Here is a 23,575-nt window from a genome sequence, read left to right as displayed (position 1 = left end):
TCATTGTTAATAATATTAGCCATAATGTGCTGCCTCTGCACACCATCGCAAATCTTCTTCTTGTAGTATTTGGTGGCGGATGGCATTCCAGCGCCTGGTACATTTAGCGTCACCTGCAGAAAGGGAGTGTTGAGGCTGTACAGTATGGTTACAAAATTAAAAAATGACGTTCAAATTTATGACAATATCAAGCATGTCACTTCACGAAACGTCAACCTGTCGCCAGGAGCCCCTTTTTGGAATTATGTGCTTTAGGAACTCTTAGAACGGCGGACTCCATATACTCCCATTATATGAAGCAGAGAGGGGTGCGGATTTACCTAACAATCTTCTTTGTTTCTACTCGAGAAAAAAATGTCACCTATATCTGGCCTGTGGGTGAGTAAATAATCAGCAAATTTGAGTTTTTGGCTGAACTATCCCTTTACAACATTAAAGGACTCCTCGTATGAGCCCTTTCAACAAGTTGGTATGATTTATTAGGGTCTTCATGAAATGAAATGAAGAACTTTTTCGCCAAAGTTCAGTTTGTTCAACGTTAAACGGCCGAAACGCTGCCTCATTTGCACGAATCGCGTCATTTGCGGCGCCTAATTTGTGTCTTTGCATTGACTTAACAAATAAATCACTCGCGCTTAACGCTTCATTCACGTTTACTCTGAACGCAGCATAAGGACGAATGATTTGAAACGTTTAAAACGAAACTATCCGCAGTGTCTGCCCTGTTCATTACCAAAACAAACAGTTTGCAGCTCGCAGATGAACATATAAACGCTGAACATATAAACGCACATAATGTTTGATCATAGATACAGCTAAACTCCAAGTGCCCATTTGCCAAATAACAGAGGCCTCTAGACTGCAACGAAAATGCTCGCAAATGTGATCGTTGTTTTATAATGTGTGAGAAAAAATGTCAAAGGGTCGCCTTGGTGAGAGTGCGTTAAATTAAATTTTGCACCGCCAAATATTTATTTAACATGTAATGTGATTTATGAGTGCTGAATGACGGGTGTGATAATTGCAGGAAAGAGCGAGCAGAGAGCTTGTTCACTCCCTCGGTCTCCAAACTAAAGTGTGTGTTTCGCTTCATTCGGTGTTGCGCAGACCGAGCGGCATAAAAGCACTACGGGACCGAGTGCTCCATATGCTTTTGGAACGCTCTGATGAAACATTGATGTCATATTATGATCGTTCTCCTCAGCGATTAATGATGTCGAAACACATCAGTCTCTGAACTGTCTCGCTCCTTCACACGTTAATCAAAAGCAAGCTCGGAAGTCAGAATCAATGTTTCACGTAGCGCATTTTGAGAATATTTTTACCTGAATGACAGCTGGGTGTGAATGTGCTCCAATTAAAACATGCTAACTTTTCTTCCCTGACAAGTGTTCTGCACATGCAGCCGACATAAAAATCCTATACAATGAAGTGTTTTCCTTGTTAACTTCTATCTTTTGCGATGTCCTAACAGCTGTAAATAGTGTCTCAATGTCCACAAATGTTCGATTCGCAATGCAATGGCTCATTGGAACCGATTCATTTCGACAACTTGTATGTCAAATAATGAAGTCGCAAGACTCACTGTCTCATCAAATAAAAACCCATCAAATCAGTCACTCAAAACACCTCAAAACAAAACACAAGGGTGCTTGGACCATTTAACAAGAGTGGTTTGTAAGATTTAGTTTTTAAAGTTTATTTATGACAATGTTTAGTAATAAAGTACCTATATAATAATTTAGTTCAGGGTTACTTTTGAGTTTTGAGCTAGCTGGTAATTATGTGGTAAAATAAATAAGGCCAGTGGCAAAAAAAAAGCTTTTTGCAAAGGAGGCAATAAAGGAGGATTGTGAAGAATGACAACTTGAATATAAAACTAAATAATACTGTACTAAGTAATAACTGTATAAAATAATAAATAAAAAGTTTCTTAGCAGGTGTTAAAATGCAAATTTGAACATATGTGACAATAGTGACAAATGAACAGAACGATTCATCAACTGTGGTCATTATGCATGGTCTTTGTGATTAATATAAAAAAGGTTCAACCGTTCGTGCGACCAGTGGGAAAAATAAGTTTAGAGCCCTGTTAATATACCTGAAGTGTACTAGTACTAGGAAAATAAAAGTTTCAAATCTGTACTCGGATCGGCAGTGATGGCGACATCCCTACTATGAATACTGTCATTTATTGATCATACACACAAAACAACGATCCATTTAAATGTAGCCAAAGCCTTACTTAAAACTATGGATGTAACGATTACCTGTTCAATGGTTTTCTGTGATAATAACGTCCAACTGTTTGTATTGCCGCATCATATTGTAACAGTGTAACGGCTTGAAAAACCCTGTTAAGCATCAAACAAAGTTATCAAGATTTAAACGTAGATGTAACATTTAACATGTTTTTTTTTCATTTATTTCAGTAGAGAAAATCAGGAGTATTAACATTCGGAGCAAATGAACGTGAGACATACCTGTTTATTCACGTCTGCTCCTGGGAGTTTGTGATGAGATTGAATTACTTATTAGTACTTAAATCCAAAAATGTGCACATTTGTGGAAATTTAGATATACTGACACACTTTTTCTTAGTTCTAATACGAACCGAGCCAAAAAGAAAAACAAACTCTAGTTCAACCTTTCTAAATGAGTCAGGAAAGTCTTCCCAGTGGGAAGTTATTTCCGATAATTCTGAGAGCATGTGAAGGCGGCATTACGTACAGCTTATTGCCAAGTAAAGCCGTTGTCATTTACATATTTTCTTGTCATGTTGTCAGTTTTGTTTTAAAACAACGACACATCAGCTGATAAAATCACCACCAACGTTAAAGAGTGGAGATTTTGGATATATTCTGTCACTCAGCACATGCTTTGTCTTCGTAACCATGCTTATTTACAGACGAACGATGTTCGTGCTAATATAAACTGAATTTACTGATTCTCCAGAGAAACTCTTATTAAAGGATGACTTAAGGGTCTGTACGGCTAAAAAAAAACGTATACATCCATTAAAAACTATCTTCTGGACTATCTTCTACATTCCGTTGACGCAAGGGCATTAGCATTTACTAATTTACTTACCAAGTTTGCTTGATAAATCGTAGTATTTACTCTTAAAAAGAGAAACGGTTAGCACTACAAGACAAACTAGCAGGCAAGCCGATGTTCCACAGTATGAACAGAATGCAAGTTAGCACGTTAGCAAGTTAGCTAATGCTATGCTAACTGGGTTGAGTTAACTATCAAGTTTTGGTTTGAAGTTTCAAGTAATTAACAAGGACGGGATTATTGAGGTATCAGATAATTTAGCCATGACACTGATAAGTAACAAATACAAAATGCACTAATATTAAAACAAAGTGCAAGTGCAAGGATACAAACAAACCGCAGGGGTGAGGCAGACACACTGCCTGGACGCGCCCGCAGAGTCATTGAATGATCACGATCAGGATTAATGATTCATGAACAAAACTTCATTTAGATATACATGTTTTATGCGCAGCTTGTCACCAAAGAACGGTTAAATGCAGCTGCATCTGAAAGCCAGAGGGCGCTCTCGCGCAGAAACTCCAATGCTCCATAGAAGAATTACCACACGAATAACCAGGAAATAACTGCATCTGGCATCTTCCGATCACTGTTTTTCAAGCCGCCTCAGGTTTTTTACATAATTGTAAAGTATTTATAATGATGATGATGCTTTTTTTTAAATGCGATGTAAGGGGTCCTATGAAATAGGGGTGGGCGATCTAGAAAAAAAATTCAAATCACGATTTTTTCCAGATAGATCACGATTCACGATTTTATCGCGATTCTTCTTCAAGTTGGTTTTAAGACTATTTTGCAAATTAAAGGGGCTTCAATACAGCCAAACTAAGTCCCCATATAAAAATATACTCTTTACCATTTATATTTTGAAGAATATTTTAATCAAGTTAATATTTAATGCAAGTGCAAGACCATAAATCAGCTGTTAGCAAAAAACTTTACATTTTGAATTTTGTTTTTCATCTTGTTGCGGAACTCGGAGTAAAGCTGTGGAATGGGCGTGGAGGATAAATATTTTTGGCTGGGTATTTCGTAACGTGGATCTACGACTTTGAGCAGTTTTTTAAAGCCCTCATTTTCCACAGTCTTTATGGGAATCATGTCTTTGGCCAGGTAAAATGCGACCGCGTCAGTGACATCTTTCCAGCGCTTGTTCATTCTGTCATACGGATACGGAGTTCCTTTCTCAAATGGTTCTTTCGCTAAAGTCGTTGTTTAAGCCTTTTAGTTTCCGTATGCTTGGTTGTACCTGATTTACTCGCGTGGGATCCCTTTATAATTTGACTGTCGGCATACTCTTTCAGTCCCTTTTATTTTGAGGTGGTTAAAAAGGTTCGTTGTGTTGCCTTACGACGCTCGAATCTTATCATTGCCACATTTGCAAATAACTGTTGTTTGGGCCGTGTCAGTTGGGGAAAACCCAAACCATTTCAATTTTACTGATGTAGAATTTTTTTTAGGGACCAAGTCCTCCGTGTTTCCCTCCATCTTCACTGACCGCATCACTTAATCTTACTGAATTCACAAGCAACGTATACGAGCTTGTTAACATGGCGCAATCTATCGCAAGTATGTTGACGAATTCTATAGAGCACTACTATATAGGACGATTTAACGATTTTCCCGAAAAAGTGGATCGTGCAGTCATTTTAATCGTTCGCGATCTAATATCGTCATATCGCACACCCCTACTATGAAATCTGTTTTATTTTTTCCCAAATTCTGTTTTTTTTCAGTAATATTTTTGCCCACATGAAAATACTTAAGTATGCGATACCATTTACTCATTAACTTTAGTAAGATACTTGGATACTACAGTGTTTTTGAACCTTATTGAAAAAAATCAATAAAAATATGATGTAAGAAATGCACAACTATGTTTATATACACCAGCATCTCTCTGGTGCATTTTTGTTTTTTCTTTTCTTTTGTTTTTTTTACATTTATGCATTTGGCAGACGCTTTTATCCAAAGTGACTGACATTGCAATGTTCTATACATTGTTACATAGGTATGTGCAATCCCCGTGGATCGAACCCACGAGCTTGTGTTGTTGACGCAAGGCTCTTACCACTGAGCTACAGGAAAACTCCTTTAAGATCCTTTACACCTCCTTAAATTTAAGATTCTTTTATCTTAATAGTACATCTACTTTAAACTATAGCATATTATTTCCTTTATTAATGATGTAGGTGTGTCATAGTAGGTGTGCCAGACTTTTATTTTGACTTTTTTTTATTTAATAAGGCTTAACATTTTTTGGCTATTTGTTCTGAAGAACAAGTAAAATCCTCTTTTTGCTTTCTTCTCCAAAATATAACCATCGTTAATTTCCAGCCCTGCCAAAAGTTAAATTTTCTAGAGAATGGCTTCCAGCAAAATTAGAAATACTGTAGCATGACTGTCCTTAAAATAATTGCTCATTTGATTTTTTTCTATGTAGTTGCAGGAGACAGTCAAGAGGAAATTGGAGAATGCTGGTTCTCCTCTTGGCCATGAGCATGGTTTCGGTGATGGATACCCACCCTCCAAAAATGCCTGTGTTAAGGATTCACTAGGAGGTCTTAATGGTGTTAAGAATGGTGTGGTGCCATCTCTTTCACCCATAGAAACTAAACACAGCTCAAGAACTGACTCCATAGTGCCCAATGACAACCACAGGGTAGTTGCAGGTATGCCTAATGGTGCAGACATAACCGACAGTGGTATGTCATGTGACCCAGTGTCAGATTTTCATCTCAAAGAAATGAAGCAGGAGCCAGTAGATGATATTTTGCCATGCATACTGCATACTGGAGGTGCAAGTGGCAGCAACAACCTGTTCCCTGACCTTAACCTCAATGATCAGGACTGGACTGAGATTATGGAGGAGTTCAATCGCTCTGTTCCATATGAGGACATTCAGGAGCTCTTCAGTGTTGGTTTTGGAGATCGAAAAGACCCAGATGTCCTGTCCACCGGTAAAGCTCTGGGCTTGATACCTCCAGATCTGGCCAGTGTGAAGACTGAATTTCCTCCTGCCTCTGCTACCTCTACCTTTGATCAGGACTCCTGCACTGGTTCTCCTCTGGTAAGACCCACCTCGTCTGGACCTTTGTTGCAGACCAACCCTCCATTAACAGCTCCGCCCACATCCCCAGCCCTGCCTGTGCCGCAACATCCAAAACAGCCTTCTATTCAGCCCACCAGACCTCTCCAGAATCACCTTTTGCCCGGGCCACCCAAAGACATGTCCCCTGCACAACAGCTGCAGCAGTTAGCAGCACGTGAACATCACAGAACGCAGATATTACAAAGCCAGCCGCAGCATGTAGTTCAAAAACAGCAGCAACAGCAAGCAACACAATTCCGCCAGCAGCCAAACCACCCTTCGTCTTGGCCTCAAAACACACCTACCCAAAGTCAACTGGGTGGGACTTTCCGGATTGAGAAGCCCACTAGCCCTTCCTTGTACCCTAAAAACCTCCCCAAACCCCAAACCCTTCTCATGCCAGGCCAGCAGCCTAATAAGAGCTCTTCCAAGCCGGCCACTTCAGTAGGGTACATGCAGTCTGCTGGAGGTGGCAACATACAAAGCCATCCAGCAGCTCCTATGGGTCCCCTTAACCACCCACCCAACCCAGGGGGGCAAGCAGCAATGTTGGACTACAGTAATACAAAACCTTTGTCCCACTATGAGGCTGGAGTGCCGGGGGCCTCTAAGGGCCCTCCCACCACACAGAACAAACCAAACCAGGCAAACCTTAACCTTATGCGACATCAACAAATGCAGAAGCATAGGCCACCGGGCATAAACTTCCTACCAGCACACATTCAACACACTTCGGTAAGACCACCTTTCCCATCCACATACATTTTCTGCTAAGTATTGGTCAACTGATATGTTGAAAATGAAAGTGGCATGTATAAATCATATAAAGCAATCTGGATAGAGACACTTTACACAGAGCTTTTTGTAAGAGCACTGTCTCACTCTTCAGATCACTCTTGTCTTTAGTGTTGATCTTTCACTGACTGCTGTAGTGAAATTAAGATGTTACCATTATCAATTCAACAAATTTTGTTTATAAAGTACTTTTTATCATTTTAATTTTTACAAAGCAGCTGTACATGAATCATATTAACTATAAGCAATACAAGACTTTATAAAAAGGTAAGTAGTATGAGGAGCAAAGTGAATAAATACAACCATTCAAACACACACACACAAACACACACGCATACATGTTTTCAATGTTATTATGTTTACTAAGAGGGGACTGTTGCTGTTTTCTGATCAAGATGGGAACAGTTTTCTGGTCATTTTGAAGAAATTAAAATTTAAAGGGCTCCTATTTTGCAAATCCGTTTTTTAAAATGTATATAGTGTATACTGTGCTGTCTGGGTTAGGGATGCACTGATCCGATACTCTGGATTGGAATTGGGGCCGATACGGGTCTTTTTCTTGGATCGGGTATCGGACTGACGGGATCCTTTCAATCCGATCCGTTGCGATACCCGTGGATGTTACTCGAAAGCTTCAAAAAGGACCAACTATCAGGAAATTACCATAAAAGTTGTCATGCACTGTATTCGATGTAATGTATTTCGATAGCTTTATGCGAGGAATAAACCAATATAGCATAATTAAAAATCTCTGACCTCCGCTTGTGCGGTCATCTGTCAATCTCATCCAGCATGTGTGTGTTCGGGAACAGTCAGGACGTTACTCGTTTCAAAGTTTTCAATATTCTTCATAATCACTAGATAATAGACTGTGGTTTTGTTTAAAATGCATTTTGCCGGAGACGGAACTCGCTGAGTGTAAAGTTATTAGATTCAAGCACTTGAAGCAGTCTATGTTATGCTACGATACATTCATACACAACAATTTTTTTTTTTAACTTTAGGATGGATGCAATGTACTATGATTTAAACACATAACATATCTCTTCTCTTCGTGTTATAACCGTTTTGACCTTGGGAAGCAAAGATCCCCGCGACATCAGGATCATCAATAGGACGCATCATTTTGCGTCCGATGCGCATTACTTTAAATAACGTAGAAGCGAATGTATTAAGTGCATCATTTTGTGTCCAGGATGTGCATGAGCGAGTTTGGAGAATTTAAACTGTAATAGTTTTGTGTAATAAGCAGAGATTTATTTGTTAAACATTTTGTAAGTATCTATGCTTTATGAGACAACATTTTTGTTTTGTATGTTTCTTTAAATTTAATACAGCACTTGATTACATTTAAAAAATCATACTTTTCTACTTTTAAAAGTAAAAATACTTAAGTAAAGGAAAGTGGCAGATTTGAATGTACTCATGGATTAAAAGTTTAAACACAGCATTTATTTTTGGACTGTAGTGGAGTAAGAATGATGTGCTTCATACTGTGGGGATGTATTCTTTGTCCAAAGTACTCTGATAAAGTACAGATATTTTAAAATGTACTTTAAAGTAAACATGCTTAAGAACTATCCACCTCTTGCAATAAAAGATAAAATATGCAACTCTACTTTGATCAAGAAAAACAGTGCTAGTATCGGATCAGGATCGGCATCGGCCGATACCCAGAATCCAGATATCGGAATCGTATTGACAAGGAAAAAGGAGTATTGGCGCATCCCTAGTCTTGGTATTAAGAAACATGTACAAAGTTACAAAACACAAAGATCACAGTGAAGGGAAATATACATGTGTATAAATGCATGTCCTCACAGAAACTGATGTATGATATTACAGTCTCTTTGAGCTCATCCAAATTGGTGGCAGCAGCATCAAAAATACTCTAATCAGTGCAGTCGAAACAGGCTTTTAGGGCCCGCTCTCTTTCGTTGGTCCATCTCTTTACAGTCCTTATTACTGGCTTAGCAGTTTTAAGATTTTGCCTGTATGTTGGGAGAAGATGAACCAGGCAGTGGTCAGAGAGTCCTTGAGCTGCTCTGGGGGCGAAGCGATATGCATCTTATATTGTAGTGTTGCTACACTACAAGTGCTTCAGAATGTTATTGTCTCTGGTAGTGAATGTTATATGTTGTTTGAATGTTGGCAGTTCACGTTTGTGTTTTGCTTTATAAAAGTCTCAGAGAATGATTACAGAGTCCGGGTGTTGTTGTTCCGTTTCTCCGATCTGATCAGCCATTTGTTGTAGCGCTGTGCTCACGTGCGCTTGCTGAGAAATGTAAACACTCATGAGAATAGCGAGGAAAACTCCCGGCTTGCAGTAAATGAAGAGCACTGTTTATCACGGTTACATCAGTACACCACCTTTTGTTGAGAAGCAAGTCCCACCACCAAGCAATGTCCCTGTTGATTTTGATCAAGATCTGCTCAGAACAGCTGGAAGTCTGGCAGATGTAAGGAGCTGTCCGGAAAGGCTGGTTTTCGTGAAGCACAAAGCAGCAAATTTTGAAAAGTCCTTATTTTTCTGAGAGAGGATGTGAATTTCGTCTATTTTGTTGGGTAGAGAGCAGAGATTTGCCAGATGGATGCTTGGGAGCGCAGTTCTAAAGCCGCGCTGTTAGAGCTTGACGAGTGGCCGGCTTGCTTCCCACGTTTGCGTCTTAGAGCGTTTGAATAGCTCTGCTGCTCAACCAATATAAATGTCCAGCAAAACATCAGAATAGCCAAAGACTGGTAGAAGATTGTGTGGTGTGGTCAGCCGAATGTTTAGCAGTTCATCTCTCGGGAAACTGATTGTATTTGATAAACATAGACCAGGACGAAATAACAAAAACAGTAAAACAACTGGAGAGCCTCACACCGAGGCTGCCATCTGTGGCGCCATCTGGCATTCATTAGAGTTGTAGCATAGTGTCAGAGAGTTTTAGAAGAGGACACATCAGTGGAGAATGAAGAGAGGAGAGAGTGATAGAGACAGAGGTCAGTGGGATCTTTTAATTTGCCCCACTTTCTCTCAGCAGACCAGAGCCTGGAGTGATGCTCACAGAGAACATCAGATAACCAGTGGCCAGACGGGCTTGCACGGGCTGGTCTAGATGTAAGATGGCATAAGCTGGCAGGTGGCGTCTGCGTGTATTTTGTCAAAAGACTGTCATTTGTACATGCAGTTGTAGCAAAATAAACAAGCTGTCCGAGGGAGATAAAAGTCTCTGCAACTCTGAAATTCTCCCTTTGATTCAACAACAGACACACATGAGGCCCATATCTTGGTCTAAACCAATCAGAGATAGTGAAGGGCGGACAGCCCTCTGATTCACCGTGGTACAGATATTCCTGTACTTGTGTTAACCAGAGGTCGTGTTAACCCACAAGGGTAGTTACACACACAAGGTATGAGCAAAATAAAAACGGATTTGGAAAGGGCTTGAATACGGTATCAAAAACTGTAGTAGCCTATATAAATTTGCACCATGTGTTGGGTTTTCTCAGATCTAATCGCATATGAACATAACCATTAAAAGATTAAATATATAAATTAATATAAATAACAACGGCTTTATTGTGCATTCGGTTGTATTAAGACACAACAAGTTCCGAGACGCAAGCACAGCGTTATGACGTCACAAACATACTAATTACCACCTAACGCAACCTTGCACCATAGTGAAGGGTAATAATAGATTATGACAGATTTTTTACGAGCCTGTCAGTCAAAATGGAGGACAATAAAACGGTCTAGCGCAACCTCTGGTGTGAACATTTGAAAATGCGGGTGCTCCAGTCAGACAGAGAGGTGAGCAGCCTAGGGTCGTCAGTTAAACAGAGTGGATGTAGCAGGGGATGATGAGGGAAGATGAAAAGAACAATTGACAACTTTTTTGTGAATAATGTTAAGTTAAGGCCTGATCCGTCCGAAAATCACAAGCAATGCTCTGACACAGAGCCGTCAAGCCCTGGTCCATTTATCTTGAGATCTTTTAAGTTTCAATTTCAGTTCAGTGAAGTACTTTAATCACAACACTTTTTCAGTAAGTTACCTTTCTTGTAAACGATAAACTAACAATCTGGTTAACACAAAGTTCTTTATTTGAAGTACAAATCTACAAGTACATTTTCCCTATATGGACATTTAAAAAAAAAAAGTGAACTGGTAAAACCAGTTAAATGCGATGCGGTAGAAGATTTGGTTGCACCTAACTTTTGTGCTGGTGCACCTATGAAAAAAAGTTAGGTGCACCAGTGCAACCAGTGCAAAAAGTTAGTCTAGAGCCCTGTTAACATATCGAGCAAAATACAATGTGTCGCCGTCTCAGATATGCACTATGGTAAATGCATATAAGCAGACTCGTATCATTGTGCACGTCTGCATGAGAGAATAGGTTGATTTGTTATTATAAGCATGTTATTTTCTTTCTCAACTCAACTCAACTTTATTTATATAGCGCTTTTTACAATTTTCATTGTTACAAAGCAGCTGTACAATGAGACACATTGAATACAAGTATGAATTCTAAAGCAGCCCCCCCGGCCAGGCAGATAGTGCAAAACAATATGCAAACGGTGGTGAGGAACCCAAAACTCCCATCGAGAAAAAAACCCTCAGGGGAACCCAGGCCCAACCAGGGGATTCCAGTTCCCCTCTGGCAAAAGCTGCTGCCTCTGCACAAGCTCAACAGTGCTTGCACAACAAGCCTTAATAAAAATATAAAAATGAAGGATTTAAGATTATCATTAACAATCTAATAGCATTTGAAATGTTTTAGGAAAAACAAAGTTGTCGCGTTGTTTATACAGCTCTATCCTCTTAGCTCTTGTCAGGTCACCTCCCATTCTCAGCTCTGCCATCAGGTCTGGGCATGAACTGCATCCTGCGGTAACCTTGGAACAAAGAGACAAGACTGGCTGAGAGTAGAGTACTGTTCTGCACTCTTTGATGCAACAAGTACATCATTTGTTGTTGGATGTGTTCCTGGTTCCGGTTGATCTAGATAATGCAGCCTAAATCCTCTGAGGATTAATATTATGGAGGTGTAGTGTATGCAAGATTAAAAAGATGAGTCTTTAGTCTAGATTTAAACTGACAGAGTGTGTCTGCTTCCCGGACCGTGCAGGGAAGAATATTCCAAAGTTTAGGCGCTAGATAAGAAAAGGATCTACCACCTGCACTTGATTTTGAAATTCTAGGTATTACCAACTGACAGGACGCCTGAGAGGTCTGTAATACAATAGAAGTTCATTCAAATACTGCGGCGCTAGACCATGTAGGTAGGTAATAAGCAGAGATGGGAACAAGTCACATATGGCCAAGTCCAAGCAAGTCTCAAGTCTTAACTATCAAGTCTCGAGTCAAGTCTCGAGTCACAGTTTAGACAAATCAAGCAAGTCAAGTCAAGTCAAGGGTTCACCCTAAGCAAGTCAAGTCAAGTCCTGATAAGTTTCAAGTCAAGTCAAGTCGCAGTACTAAAATAAACAGAGGTTAATTTTTTAGATACATGTTTATTTTTGCACAGAAAAGATGAACTTATATACATACATTATGTATCTTATTCACATTGCTATATATGAATTATATGCATATCTGTGCAACATTAATATCTGAAAATAAAAGTGTTGCTTACACAAAAGAAATCCAGTCTGAAATGTATAATAAAATCTAATTCAATTTAATTGCAACGTCTACACAGAACGTTTCATACGTAATATATAATCTGAGAATATTTGTTTTCTATTTGAACTGGTTTCATTATTTTACAGCACAAAACGTTTTGCTGTTATTGTGAGTATAATTTTTTTTTTGACATTTAACAGATTCGAACTATCAAATTATTCTCGTCAGTATGACCGAAAAGTTTTTAAAGAGTTTTTTTAAGTTCAAGTGATCTCACCGGCGCGTCCATGTTAGCCAGTCATGCAGTATATAAGAGAGCTGCTATTCAGTTTCCACACGCAGTCAACACAAACACTTGAACATGCGCACATTTAATATAGACATTCGCCTACATGTAATACAGAGAAGCCCTTCTTTATTTTAAGATGATTTTAATGTTTTAAGAACATAACAATTCGGGCTACGCCATTATAGCCAGATTCCCCAATTCATCACCTTATGAGATGAGATGTAGGCCTACCAGTGATGATCGATTATCACTTTTCTAATGATAAAAAACAACCAAAGCAAAATTATGACAAACAGAAACGATTAATTCATTATATTAGTAATCGTTTTATTACACTGACTATAAAGAAATTACTTTGTAACCTTTCCTTGTGGTTCTTATAATGTCGGATGAAATTCGACGTTGTGGTTGTCGCGTCAGAAATCCTCGCGTTGCATGCTCTGCATCTGGCAAATAATTTTTTATTTTCACGGTCCAGTTCAAAGTCCTTATAGCCAAACGTGACTGTGGAGCTCGACTGTTGTCCGCCATTGTAACGGCCACAACTGTTTCAAGCCGCCAGGCGCATGCGCAGTTTCCTCTCTATCGTAACTGCTCTACAGTAATTGGCTGTTTCACCTTGTTTGGCGCGGTTTGATTTGAGCAGCGTTAAAGGCACAGGCGCTGTAGTGCTGCCCAGTCACAATAATTATTTTAGGTAATTTCATTACTTTACAAAGTTCAAGTCATTGTCGAGTCTTCCATTTAAAGTCAAGTCAAGTCTCAAGTCACCTGCTCTCAAGTCAAAGTCAAGTCAAGTCATTTTCTTACTTCAATCAAGCTAGTCGCAAGTCCTGAAAATTGTGACTCGAGTCAGACTCGAGTCAAGTCATGTGACTCGAGTCCCCCACCTCTGGTAATAAGCAAGATCTTAAAGTTAATGCGATGCTTTATAGGTAACCAGTGCAAGGTTGACAGAACCGGGGTTATATGCTCATACTTTTTTGTACGTGTAAGAACTCGAGCTGCTGCGTTTTGAACCAGTTGCAGTTTTTGTAATAGGCCCGCAGGGCAACCACCTAGAAGTGCATTACAGTAATCTAGTCTTGATGTCATGAATGCATGAATTAATTTCTCTGCATCTGACAGTGACAGTATATGACGTAATTTGGATATATTCTTAAAATGGAAAAATGCAATTTTACAGGTGTTGGCGACATGGCTTTCAAATGACAGAGTACTGTCGAATACAACGCCAAGATTCTTAGCTGATGACGAGGATTTTATGGGGCATCCGTCAATCGTTAAGCAGTATTCTTGGTTGTTACGCATAGCAGTTTTCGGTCCAGTAAGTAACACATCTGTTTTGTCCGAGTTTAGTAGTAAAAAATTGTTACTCATCCACATTTTTAAGTCAACTATGCAATCCTTTATTCGATGGAACTGCTGGGTTTCATGAGGCTTCGAGGAAATATAAAGTTGAGTATCATCAGCATAACAGTGAAAGCTAATTCCGTGTCGCTTTATTATATCTCCTAGAGGTAGCATGTATAATGCGAAGAGCAGAGGCCCCAAGACTGAGCCCTGTGGTACACCTTACTGGACTTGTGATTTGCGGCACAGCTCATTGTTTATTGCTACAAATTGAACACGGTCGGATAAATAAGACTTAAACCATTTCAATGCTATTCCGTTAATGCCGACGTAATTTTCGAGTCTATGTAGAAGTATGCTGTGGTCAATGGTGTCAAATGCAGCACTGAGGTCTAGCAGCGCCAATAATAATCAGACGCTAAAAGCAGATCATTTGTAACTCTGATCAAAGCAGTCTATGTACTGTGACATGCTTGAAATCCAGACTGTGCATTTCTAAATTGTGCATACGACACTATCAACAGAGAATCTTTAGAATTCGAAAAAGGGCATTTTAACTCACAAATGTCCATAACACGTTACAACATTTAGCGGTCCTTAATTTGAAACTTGTCTCACACTGAGGCATAATTTGCAGGTAGGACGAGTGGGACATGTCGCCACCACTTTTTGCCAAGTCAATACGCCCTTTTCACAATGACGTAACTTAACTTTTGCCTTTCACAAAGAAGTGTATCATAACATCCGTCTTGCAACAAACAAGGATTCGTGCTGGAATTAAGCAACAGTGGGGGAAAAAAACTAACAGAACACGTATTCAAGTACTTATTCAACACCTTTGCTAGCACAAAAAGAAAACACTTACCTTCATAATCTGTAGGTACTGTTCAATAAAGAATTTGAGTCCTTTATCTAGCTTTGATCTTATCGGGAGCGAAAACCTGTCTGCCAGATGTTGTACATCATTTAGCAGCATTTGTGGCAGCTGTGCAAGGCACTTGGTAAAGTCCATTCTGAAGCGCTAGCAGAACGATAAACTGCTTCACGGCAGAACGGAAGATGCATGATGTCATGTGAAACGGGCCTATTATGTCCGGAGCACTTATTTGAATAACACTAAGCTTGTGGAACAAACACGCTGTGATCGCGCCGCTTGCGCATCCATTGTCCAGGCACGAAAAATGTGTAAACCAATAAAGTGTAATTTTTTTTATTTTAGTTCAATTTAGTTATTATATGATTCATTTTGTTTTTAAAGTATTGTTTTCCATTGATTTGACCGACCACAGCGGAAAACAAAGTTACTCCACTGGTCTCACATAATTCATCAATATTTGTCTTATATGAAAAGAAGCTAAAATAACCGTTAAAATGATGTGCTAAACCATTTTGAATAAAATAACTGATAAACTGTCCACATGCTATCAATGCAAATCTAAAAATCCTGATGTACTATAAACTTTAGGAATGCAGGTGAGGAGTTGTGACAACATACGTTACCGATACCACACATTATAAAATAAAATATATTTGCATTTGGCATGTATAGCACTTATTTTGATCTGCAGCTTTAGATCTTTTTTCTTTGACCAAAACAAATGTTTAAAATGTTTGTTCATTATTATTCTTAACGAAAAACGCAACAATCATAAAATAGCCTAGTATCGCTACAAACGGAATTATGTTAAACTTTTTTACTAACAAAGGCGGATGGTATCCATAGGAAAAAAAAACATTTTCATTTGATACCACTAGTTATTCATTCATTATTTACTTTGTACTATTTTGTTGTTGTTTGATTCACTGACAAACTTTCTTGTATGAAAAATAATATTTATTATCAAAACGAATAAGACTGATAACATTGTACCTTGTTTTGTAACGTAAAAAACTCCTGCATTATATAAAAGAAAAGTGCAAAACTAAGGCATGTCTGTAGCCAAGTAATGTAATGAGTGGATAGCCATTGCGTTTTTCCATGAGTCTGCTGTATGTGTTAAGCTCAAAAGCCATACGCTCGTGCATGACTTTGAACTCGATCATCATTAAGAAGAGATGGGCAGATGAAGCCTTTTGAAGATTTTGAGGCTTTTTTCTTATTGTACCAAAAATGATTAAAGGCTTCAAAGCCTTAATGACAGACCCTACCAGTGACATCTTGTGGTCTGCTGCAGTTATAGCAGCCACTATCTAATGATTCACATCTGGTTGATTCCAGTTTTAACACAAACGCAATACTCCGCAATACCAGCTGTATCTTCAGTGTGATAATCATTGTCCACATATGAAAGAGTAACAACATTTTAAAATGTCTTTTTACTGGTAAAATGTTTAAATATGTTGCAATATGCAATTCAGTGAAAACCTCTTATGGTGTAATGATTATAAGGAAATCCCTGGATTTAGATTTTCTGATTTGCATTAAGAGCACATTATTGTAATTTAACATATAATATGAATAGATTAAAATTTAACACTGTAGAATTACTTTTTTGGGAATAAGTAAGAAGGACTTCCTTGTGTCACAGTGTACAAATTAAGTGAGCACTTTTACAAGATTTTATTCAAGAACAAAATCTGTTCAATTGTGCTTGGCTTTAAGTGGCTTCTTCTCTGGCTAACGATTTCGCCAGCTTTTGAAAATATCCTGCTGGTGTGGAGGGGTACTGTAGAGCCACTCTATAAAGGTACGGGTAAGCTTCCTTGTGGAGGAGCCAATATTTAAATGGGTGCTCCATCCTGGGAAGCAGCTTGTCCTTCAAATATCTGGATGAGCAAAGAAAATTAATATAAGATCTTTGTTTTTTCATCTCTTGCTGAAATGATAGAGTAAAAGTACTTTACCTCTGGACCTCTGCAATTGCACTGGCAGTACAATTTGATACACGTTGTGCATCCACATTGCTGTCTAGGTGGTCCCAGAGGCTGTTGCTTTGGATATGAGATGGACCCTCTGCAGGTGGCAGTGGCAGGGCTAGTGCAGGTATTACACTGGCACATTCTCTTGTGAGTCTTTCCACTGCTGCCTGACAATTTGTCATGAATCCAATGGATCCAATAATGTTGCTAGTGTCAAAGATGTTACATTCTCGCGACCTGCAAATTTCTCTTGAAGGTTGGTGTGAATATTGTTGATGAAGTTACTGGCAATTGGATGTGTAATTGAAGCGCACTGTCTGGATGCAAGGTGCTTCAGCATCTTCACCAGAGAGATGACTTTTGATCCAGGGACTCTCTTTTCTGTAGACATCTCCTCAGTGGCTTGGTTGAACGGAGAGAGAACTGAAAGATACCGATTTATTGTGTCATAATCCTCAGCAGATAATGGAAAGAGGGTAGTATTAAGACTGTTGAGAGCTGCACCCAGTGGCTCCCTCAGCTCGTACAGTCTCTGAAGCATTGTGAACGTGCTGTTGCAGCGGGTTTCAACCTCTTGTAGAAAATGATGCTCTGGTCTTCCCATCTGTTGCTGTATTTCTGACAGCTTCTCTTTTGCTGTGGTGCTTGATTTGAAATGGGCAACAATTCTGCATGCCCTGGTGCGTATGTCATCAAGGTCTGATGTTTGTGACAGTGACTTTTTCACCACCAGACTCAACAAATGAGCAAAACAGTTTATGTGGCGCACATCAGGGAGTTTGGCACATATTTGACTGGGGGAATTTTTTTACACCTAGCAGAATAGTTGACCGCTGGACCTGTTCAGTAATGAAGTGGCAGGCTACTGCCAAGTAGGCGTACATATTTATTGAGGTCCACATATCTGCTGTTAAGCTGACTGTAGATGCCTTTGAAACTTGTGCCACAGCCTAGTCTTTGGTTACCCTGTTTTATTCTTCCAACATTTGTTTCAGGGCCTTTCTTCCTGGTATTGTGTACATGGGATCAAGGAGGTGGACAAAGGCCTTAAAGCCTTCATTTTCCACCACAGACAGTGGCTGTGCATCCATAATGATAAGGTTCAGCAAGGCCTCATCCAGCTGTTGCTTCCTGGACATTGATGGAAAAAATAATGGGTTACATAGCATATTTTATTTTATTGTACTTCAATACAAATACTACCATTATGTACATGTGTGCAAATATTAAGAGCAGTTTGTTTTAACTTTACCAGAAGGTTCAGGAGGGTGGGTTAGTGACTGTATCCCCATGCTTAGCACGAAGGTGCCGCATCATCGATGAGGTGTTATTTCCAAACATCAAGTGTCGTGAGCATATGAGGCACTGAACCTAAATAAAAAAATAGCCCAAAGCCTGAATAATATATATATTATATACATGTATACATTTATATATTGAAACCCAAAATTAAAGCCGTAAAGATAATATGAAAGTAACTGGGGAAATATAACAGGCTACGATCTTATGGATTTAGATGTCTGCTAAACATTACTAGAATTGTATATAATAACATTCATTTATTTTATGTAACAATTTACTCCTAGCAAGGGTCTCTGGTAGATATTTAGCAATATCATATTTTGTCATATTAACAAATACCTACCTTTGTTGGTGACACAAGGTGGAAGTTTTCCCATGCACGGGACCGTTTTATTCAATTCAAGTTTCAATTCAAGTTTATTTATATAGCGCTTTTCACAATGTGTATTGTTTCAAAGCAGCTTTACAGGGGCAAACAGGAAAAACAGAAAAGTTAAAACACGGCACAGTGCATGGTATTTATACAACGAGTAAGATCATTCTAATAAATAATATCTAATTAAATAAATAAATGAATGAATGCAGTCTCCCGGTGAGCAGGCCAACACTGCCCTGCTGTGGCGAGGAACCCAAATTCCAATGATTGATTAATGGAGAAAAAAACCTTGGGAGAAACCAGGCTCAACCGGGAGGGCCAGATCCTCTCTGACGTGTCAAAGCTGCCACTCAAACTGGTGACATGTGATTTTAGTTTAGCATTTAATACCAAATATTGTAACTTCAGCATTATTAAGACAAATAGTCCGTCTTTGCCCTTGGTTGGGGATGTAGTGGTCTGAGCTGGGATGGTCCGATGGTCATATTTCTCTTGGCTGGTGGTGGAATTGCCTTAGATGGAGCTGGGAGGGTCAGTCAGTCTGCAGCTGTAGCTGGCGTAATCTCAAATTGGGGATGGGCATCTGTCGGTCGTCTGGACATGGTGGAACTCCTTCCTACCTCGGGATGGGCATCCCGAGGCAGAGGCGGAAAGAGAATAAAGTGAATAATTAGCGTAGCTGCTGTTCATTAACTATGAATTAAGTGAACGCTTGGCTGAAAAGATGTGTCTTTAATCTAGATTTAAATTGGGAGAGTGTGTCTGACCCTCGAATAGTATCAGGAAGGCTATTCCAGAGTTTAGGTGCTACGTATGAGAATTCCATTTGAATTCACAATCTCATAAATTATCTAGAAACACTATGAAGCAGGGAGGGAACACCAAACGTTTCGAGTCTCCTTATAATGAATGAAGGTGCGGCAAAGGTTCAAATCAGTTACCTCGCTTCAGGTGTTTAATTGTGATGTTTGAAGCTTCAAACATCATCGGTCATGTGATCACAGAGATTGGATACAACCCTCGATGCAGTTTCGAACCAGTCTGCTTCAAAGAGTAAAACGGGCTTCGAAGCCTCAGTGTCAAATGTCCCATGTCTATCATTAAGTAATTTGGAGTAAACTGTTATCGACAATTAATTAATTGTCGATGAATCATTAACATCCCTAGTACATACACAGAGATTTCGCCAGTATGAACGCACATTGCGATTAGAACGACTCGCAAATCAAATGAGTCCTTTTAACAGATTCGTTTATACTGTTGAAACTTTTCAGTCACTAGCGAATATAAAAATATCAGTGAATCATTCAAAGCTCAGTAAACCACAAGAGAACGCAGGATGTGAATGAACTTTATTTTATTTTAAAACATTTCTATGAAATTGAAATCCCAAACACCAACGGGAAATGTACCACCGTAAAACAAAAAAGATACCATGTTTGTGAACCTCGAATTTTCCATTTGAACCTTTTAAAAGTAGCCAGAAAAGCATGAGGCGTATAGGAAATATATTGGGAGTGTTAAAACATCTTAACACATTGATGTGTTGCCGCGCTGGTGTAAATTTCTGATTGAAAGCGTTGTTACCGGTCGGTAACTTGTACACTTTAGACTGGACTGGGCGGTCTGACAGTACCCCCACTGCTTGCAACATCCTTTGCACATGCGACCACTGTTTGATGTCACAGTTTCCTGTACTTATCAACTTGTCTGTTCTGTGCATCCCAGCTTTTGTGGGTGGAGTTTGGAGCAGAGATGTGAATTGAAATGGTTGTAACAGAATTGCTTGCACAGATGTTTTTTTCTTTAAATAATTTTGCACCGTAATCTGTAATCCAACAGTTTTCATTTTTATCTTTTAATGTTGAATGACACTTTTTAATTAAGTGTTATGTTATAGGGGTATAGAGTGCATTACGTTCTTTCAGTAGTCCGTTATAGGCCTAATATAAGATATTCAATTTTTTTTAAAGGTGTCAAAGAATTCATTGAAACAATATGTTGTATTCTTCTCTGATATCTACATATAAGGTATGTGGCTTTATTAAGTGAAAAAATTATCCAGAAACTCAGAAGAGAATCTTGCACTGTACAGATGCCTGACTTGATAACTGCCCAGCTCGTGCTGTGTAAAGACGCACGTGAGTTTATAACTGAGAAGCTAGCACTGTTATTGGGGTCACATGTCTAGCTTGATAACTACCAAGCTAGCGCTGTATAAAGAAGACGTGTCTCTGCACAGCTCCCGCCTAGATGTCCCTAGCTTCATAACGTCACAGATAATTTAAAGAAGACAACGATGCCATTGTCCATCGCGAGGTTGCACTGTAGAGAGAAGACATTGTCCAATGGCAATTTGCTTTACATCGCCCAAACCTATTCACAATACCTGCAAAACTTCCAATGATTCGGCTGTGCACATCCGGCTGGACTAGAACATGGGTGGGTAGAGCAACGTTGGGCTCGTACATCCCTACTGTAACGTCAAAGTCGGTGTTATGTTGGGATTCGCCTGTTTTTCAGTGGTCTTTTGCACGAACACAATTTACACAAGGAGGAAACAATAGTATTCGAGGATTACGATATGTTATTTCCATGTACTTTAAATTACTTTTTTTCTGCAATGTCTCTAGATCAGGGGTGTCCAATGATTACAGCTCCAACTCCATTCAAACACTGCAGGCAGGCAGGCACAGTGAAAGCACACATTTAAGACTAAGGAGAGAGAAACACAGGTCAAAAATTAATTATGTAAAACCCAAAACTCCTATTGTGAAAAAAAAGCGTCACAGTGCTTGCACAAAAAGACTAAATAAAAAATAAATAAACTTACTAATAAGGTAAATTATAGATTTAAGATTATCATTAATAATCTAATAGCATTTGAAATTTTGTAGTGAAGTCGTGTCAAGTCGCCGCTTCCTTTATCCAGCTCTATCATCTTGGCTCTTGTCAGGTCGCCGCTTCCCATTCTCCGCTCTGCCATTAGGTCTGGGCATAAACTGCATCCTGCAATAACCTTGGAACAATGAGACAAGACTTACTGAGAGTAGAATACTCTTCTGCACTCTTTGATGCAACAAGTATATCAGTTGTTGTTGGAAGTGTTCCTGGTTCCGGTTGATCTAACTAATGCAGCCTAAACCCTCAGAGTATTTATGTAATGGAAGTGTAGTGTATGCAAGATTAAAAAGATGCGTCTTTAGTCTCGATTTAAATTGACAGAGTGTGTATGCCTTCCGGACAGTGCAGGGAAGACTATTACAAAGTTTAGGCGCTAGATAGGAAAAGCATCTACCACCTGCACTTGATTTTGAACTTCTAGGTATTACCAACTGACAGGATGCCTGAGAGCGTACTGCACATGAAGGACTGTAATAAAATAGTTATTCATTATTGTTATTATTGTTATTCATTGCTGCGAGGCACCAAAAAGATGGAAAACCTTTACTCATTCGGTACCCCTGAGGTGGAATGAACTGGCAGCATCCACCTGAACCGCAGCATCCTTCACAACTTTCAAAAAACAACTAAAAACAACAACTGTCTGTCAAACAAACATCTTTTTGTTCATTCTCTCGCTTGCTTACTCCAGCCTTACTCATCCTGATTTATTGTTCTGGCAGCTCAGGTGGCACTTTATTTTAAAAAAAAGTCTATATATTTGGCAGGTGTAAAGCATACATGTGTATGTATTTTGTGTTGGTCCATTTTTATTTTATTATTATTATTATAACAGCTCAGGGATGTTCAAGGAGCAACATGTTTGTGCAGTTTCTAAAGATTTTAGTTCTGTTTTTGAATAAAGGGTTGGAAATGAATGCTTTTCTTGGTTTATGTTTTATCCGGTTTATGTTGTGCCTCTACCATATTTGAAACATCAGGTTGCGCCGGCGACGGTACAATGAGATTTACAGGACCAGTCACCTTACTTGCGTATACATTTTGCTGGTCTTAGTCAAATCATACCACAAAGTGATGTACATGCGGGGGGGTTGTGGTTACAATTGGCGCTTCAGACAGGTCTGGGTTCCCATTCGCTTTTAGATAGAATGCATCTTTTGTTCCGACACTTAAATTTTTGTAATTTTATGTGTCTATTACATGCATGGGCAACTCATAACGCACCAAAGACAAAGAAAAACATGTATTTCCGCCGTATGACCCCTTTAAATGTGCACATATGGCATTTATAATGGTGATCTTTCGAAAGCGCTTTATTTAACCCCATCCACGTCCCATACATAGTTCATGTTTTTAATGGCAAATTATTCGAATTTCGATTTGTTTCTTTATTAAGTTAATTTATAGTTGTTATAGTTGTTTTGTTTGTGGCTCAAGCCAGGTGCAGGATACATAGTATGATTTCTAACTGAGCCGGAGCACGGATTTGAATTAATAATGTGAATGATACTGTTGAAACTGCTGCAAACATTAAAATGCTTTAGTTTTGTTTTTAATGGCAAATGATTCATATTTCGTTTCATTTCGTTATTAAGTTAATTTAGAAAACATTTTGGAGTATTCTTTTGTTTGTGGCTCAAGTGCAGAACGCATAGTTTGATGAAATGTGCTGGAGCAGGAATTTGAATTAATGATGTGAATGACACTGTTTATAATGGCAATAAGTGTTTTTACTGTTGTATAGCAGGTGGCGCTGATACACACATTAGGAAAAAGTACAGAATCCTAGAACCTATGTTTCTACGGATTTAATGATTGTTCTGAGTGTAATCTGGGCGGAATCTTTGACACAAAACGTTAATAATCTCAGCTGTTTAATCAAAGTGATGCATTTTTGAAGAAACCAACCCACATCTAAGGAGTGATAAAAAAGAA

General features: G+C 39.0%; 1 protein-coding gene across 2 annotated transcripts in view; it reads left to right on the top strand.

Moving 5' to 3' along the window:
* Window positions 1-23,575, top strand: part of maml1 (mastermind-like transcriptional coactivator 1) — a 68,263-nt gene that overhangs the window by 6,621 nt on the left and 38,067 nt on the right. Inside the window, exon 2 of one of the 2 annotated variants that reach the window (XM_056769956.1) lies at window positions 5,507-6,883. In XM_056769956.1, the coding sequence (XP_056625934.1) occupies window positions 5,507-6,883 (1,377 nt within the window). Of the gene's footprint in view, window positions 1-5,500; window positions 6,884-23,575 lie in introns of both variants that reach the window. The other variant, XM_056769955.1, reaches the window with a different exon arrangement.

Source organism: Triplophysa dalaica, chromosome 16 (assembly GCF_015846415.1).
Source record: "Triplophysa dalaica isolate WHDGS20190420 chromosome 16, ASM1584641v1, whole genome shotgun sequence".
Taxonomy (NCBI): Eukaryota; Metazoa; Chordata; class Actinopteri; order Cypriniformes; family Nemacheilidae; genus Triplophysa; species Triplophysa dalaica.
The sequence above is the reverse complement of the archived record's forward strand: the minus strand, read 5'-3'. Positions and strand labels throughout refer to the sequence as shown.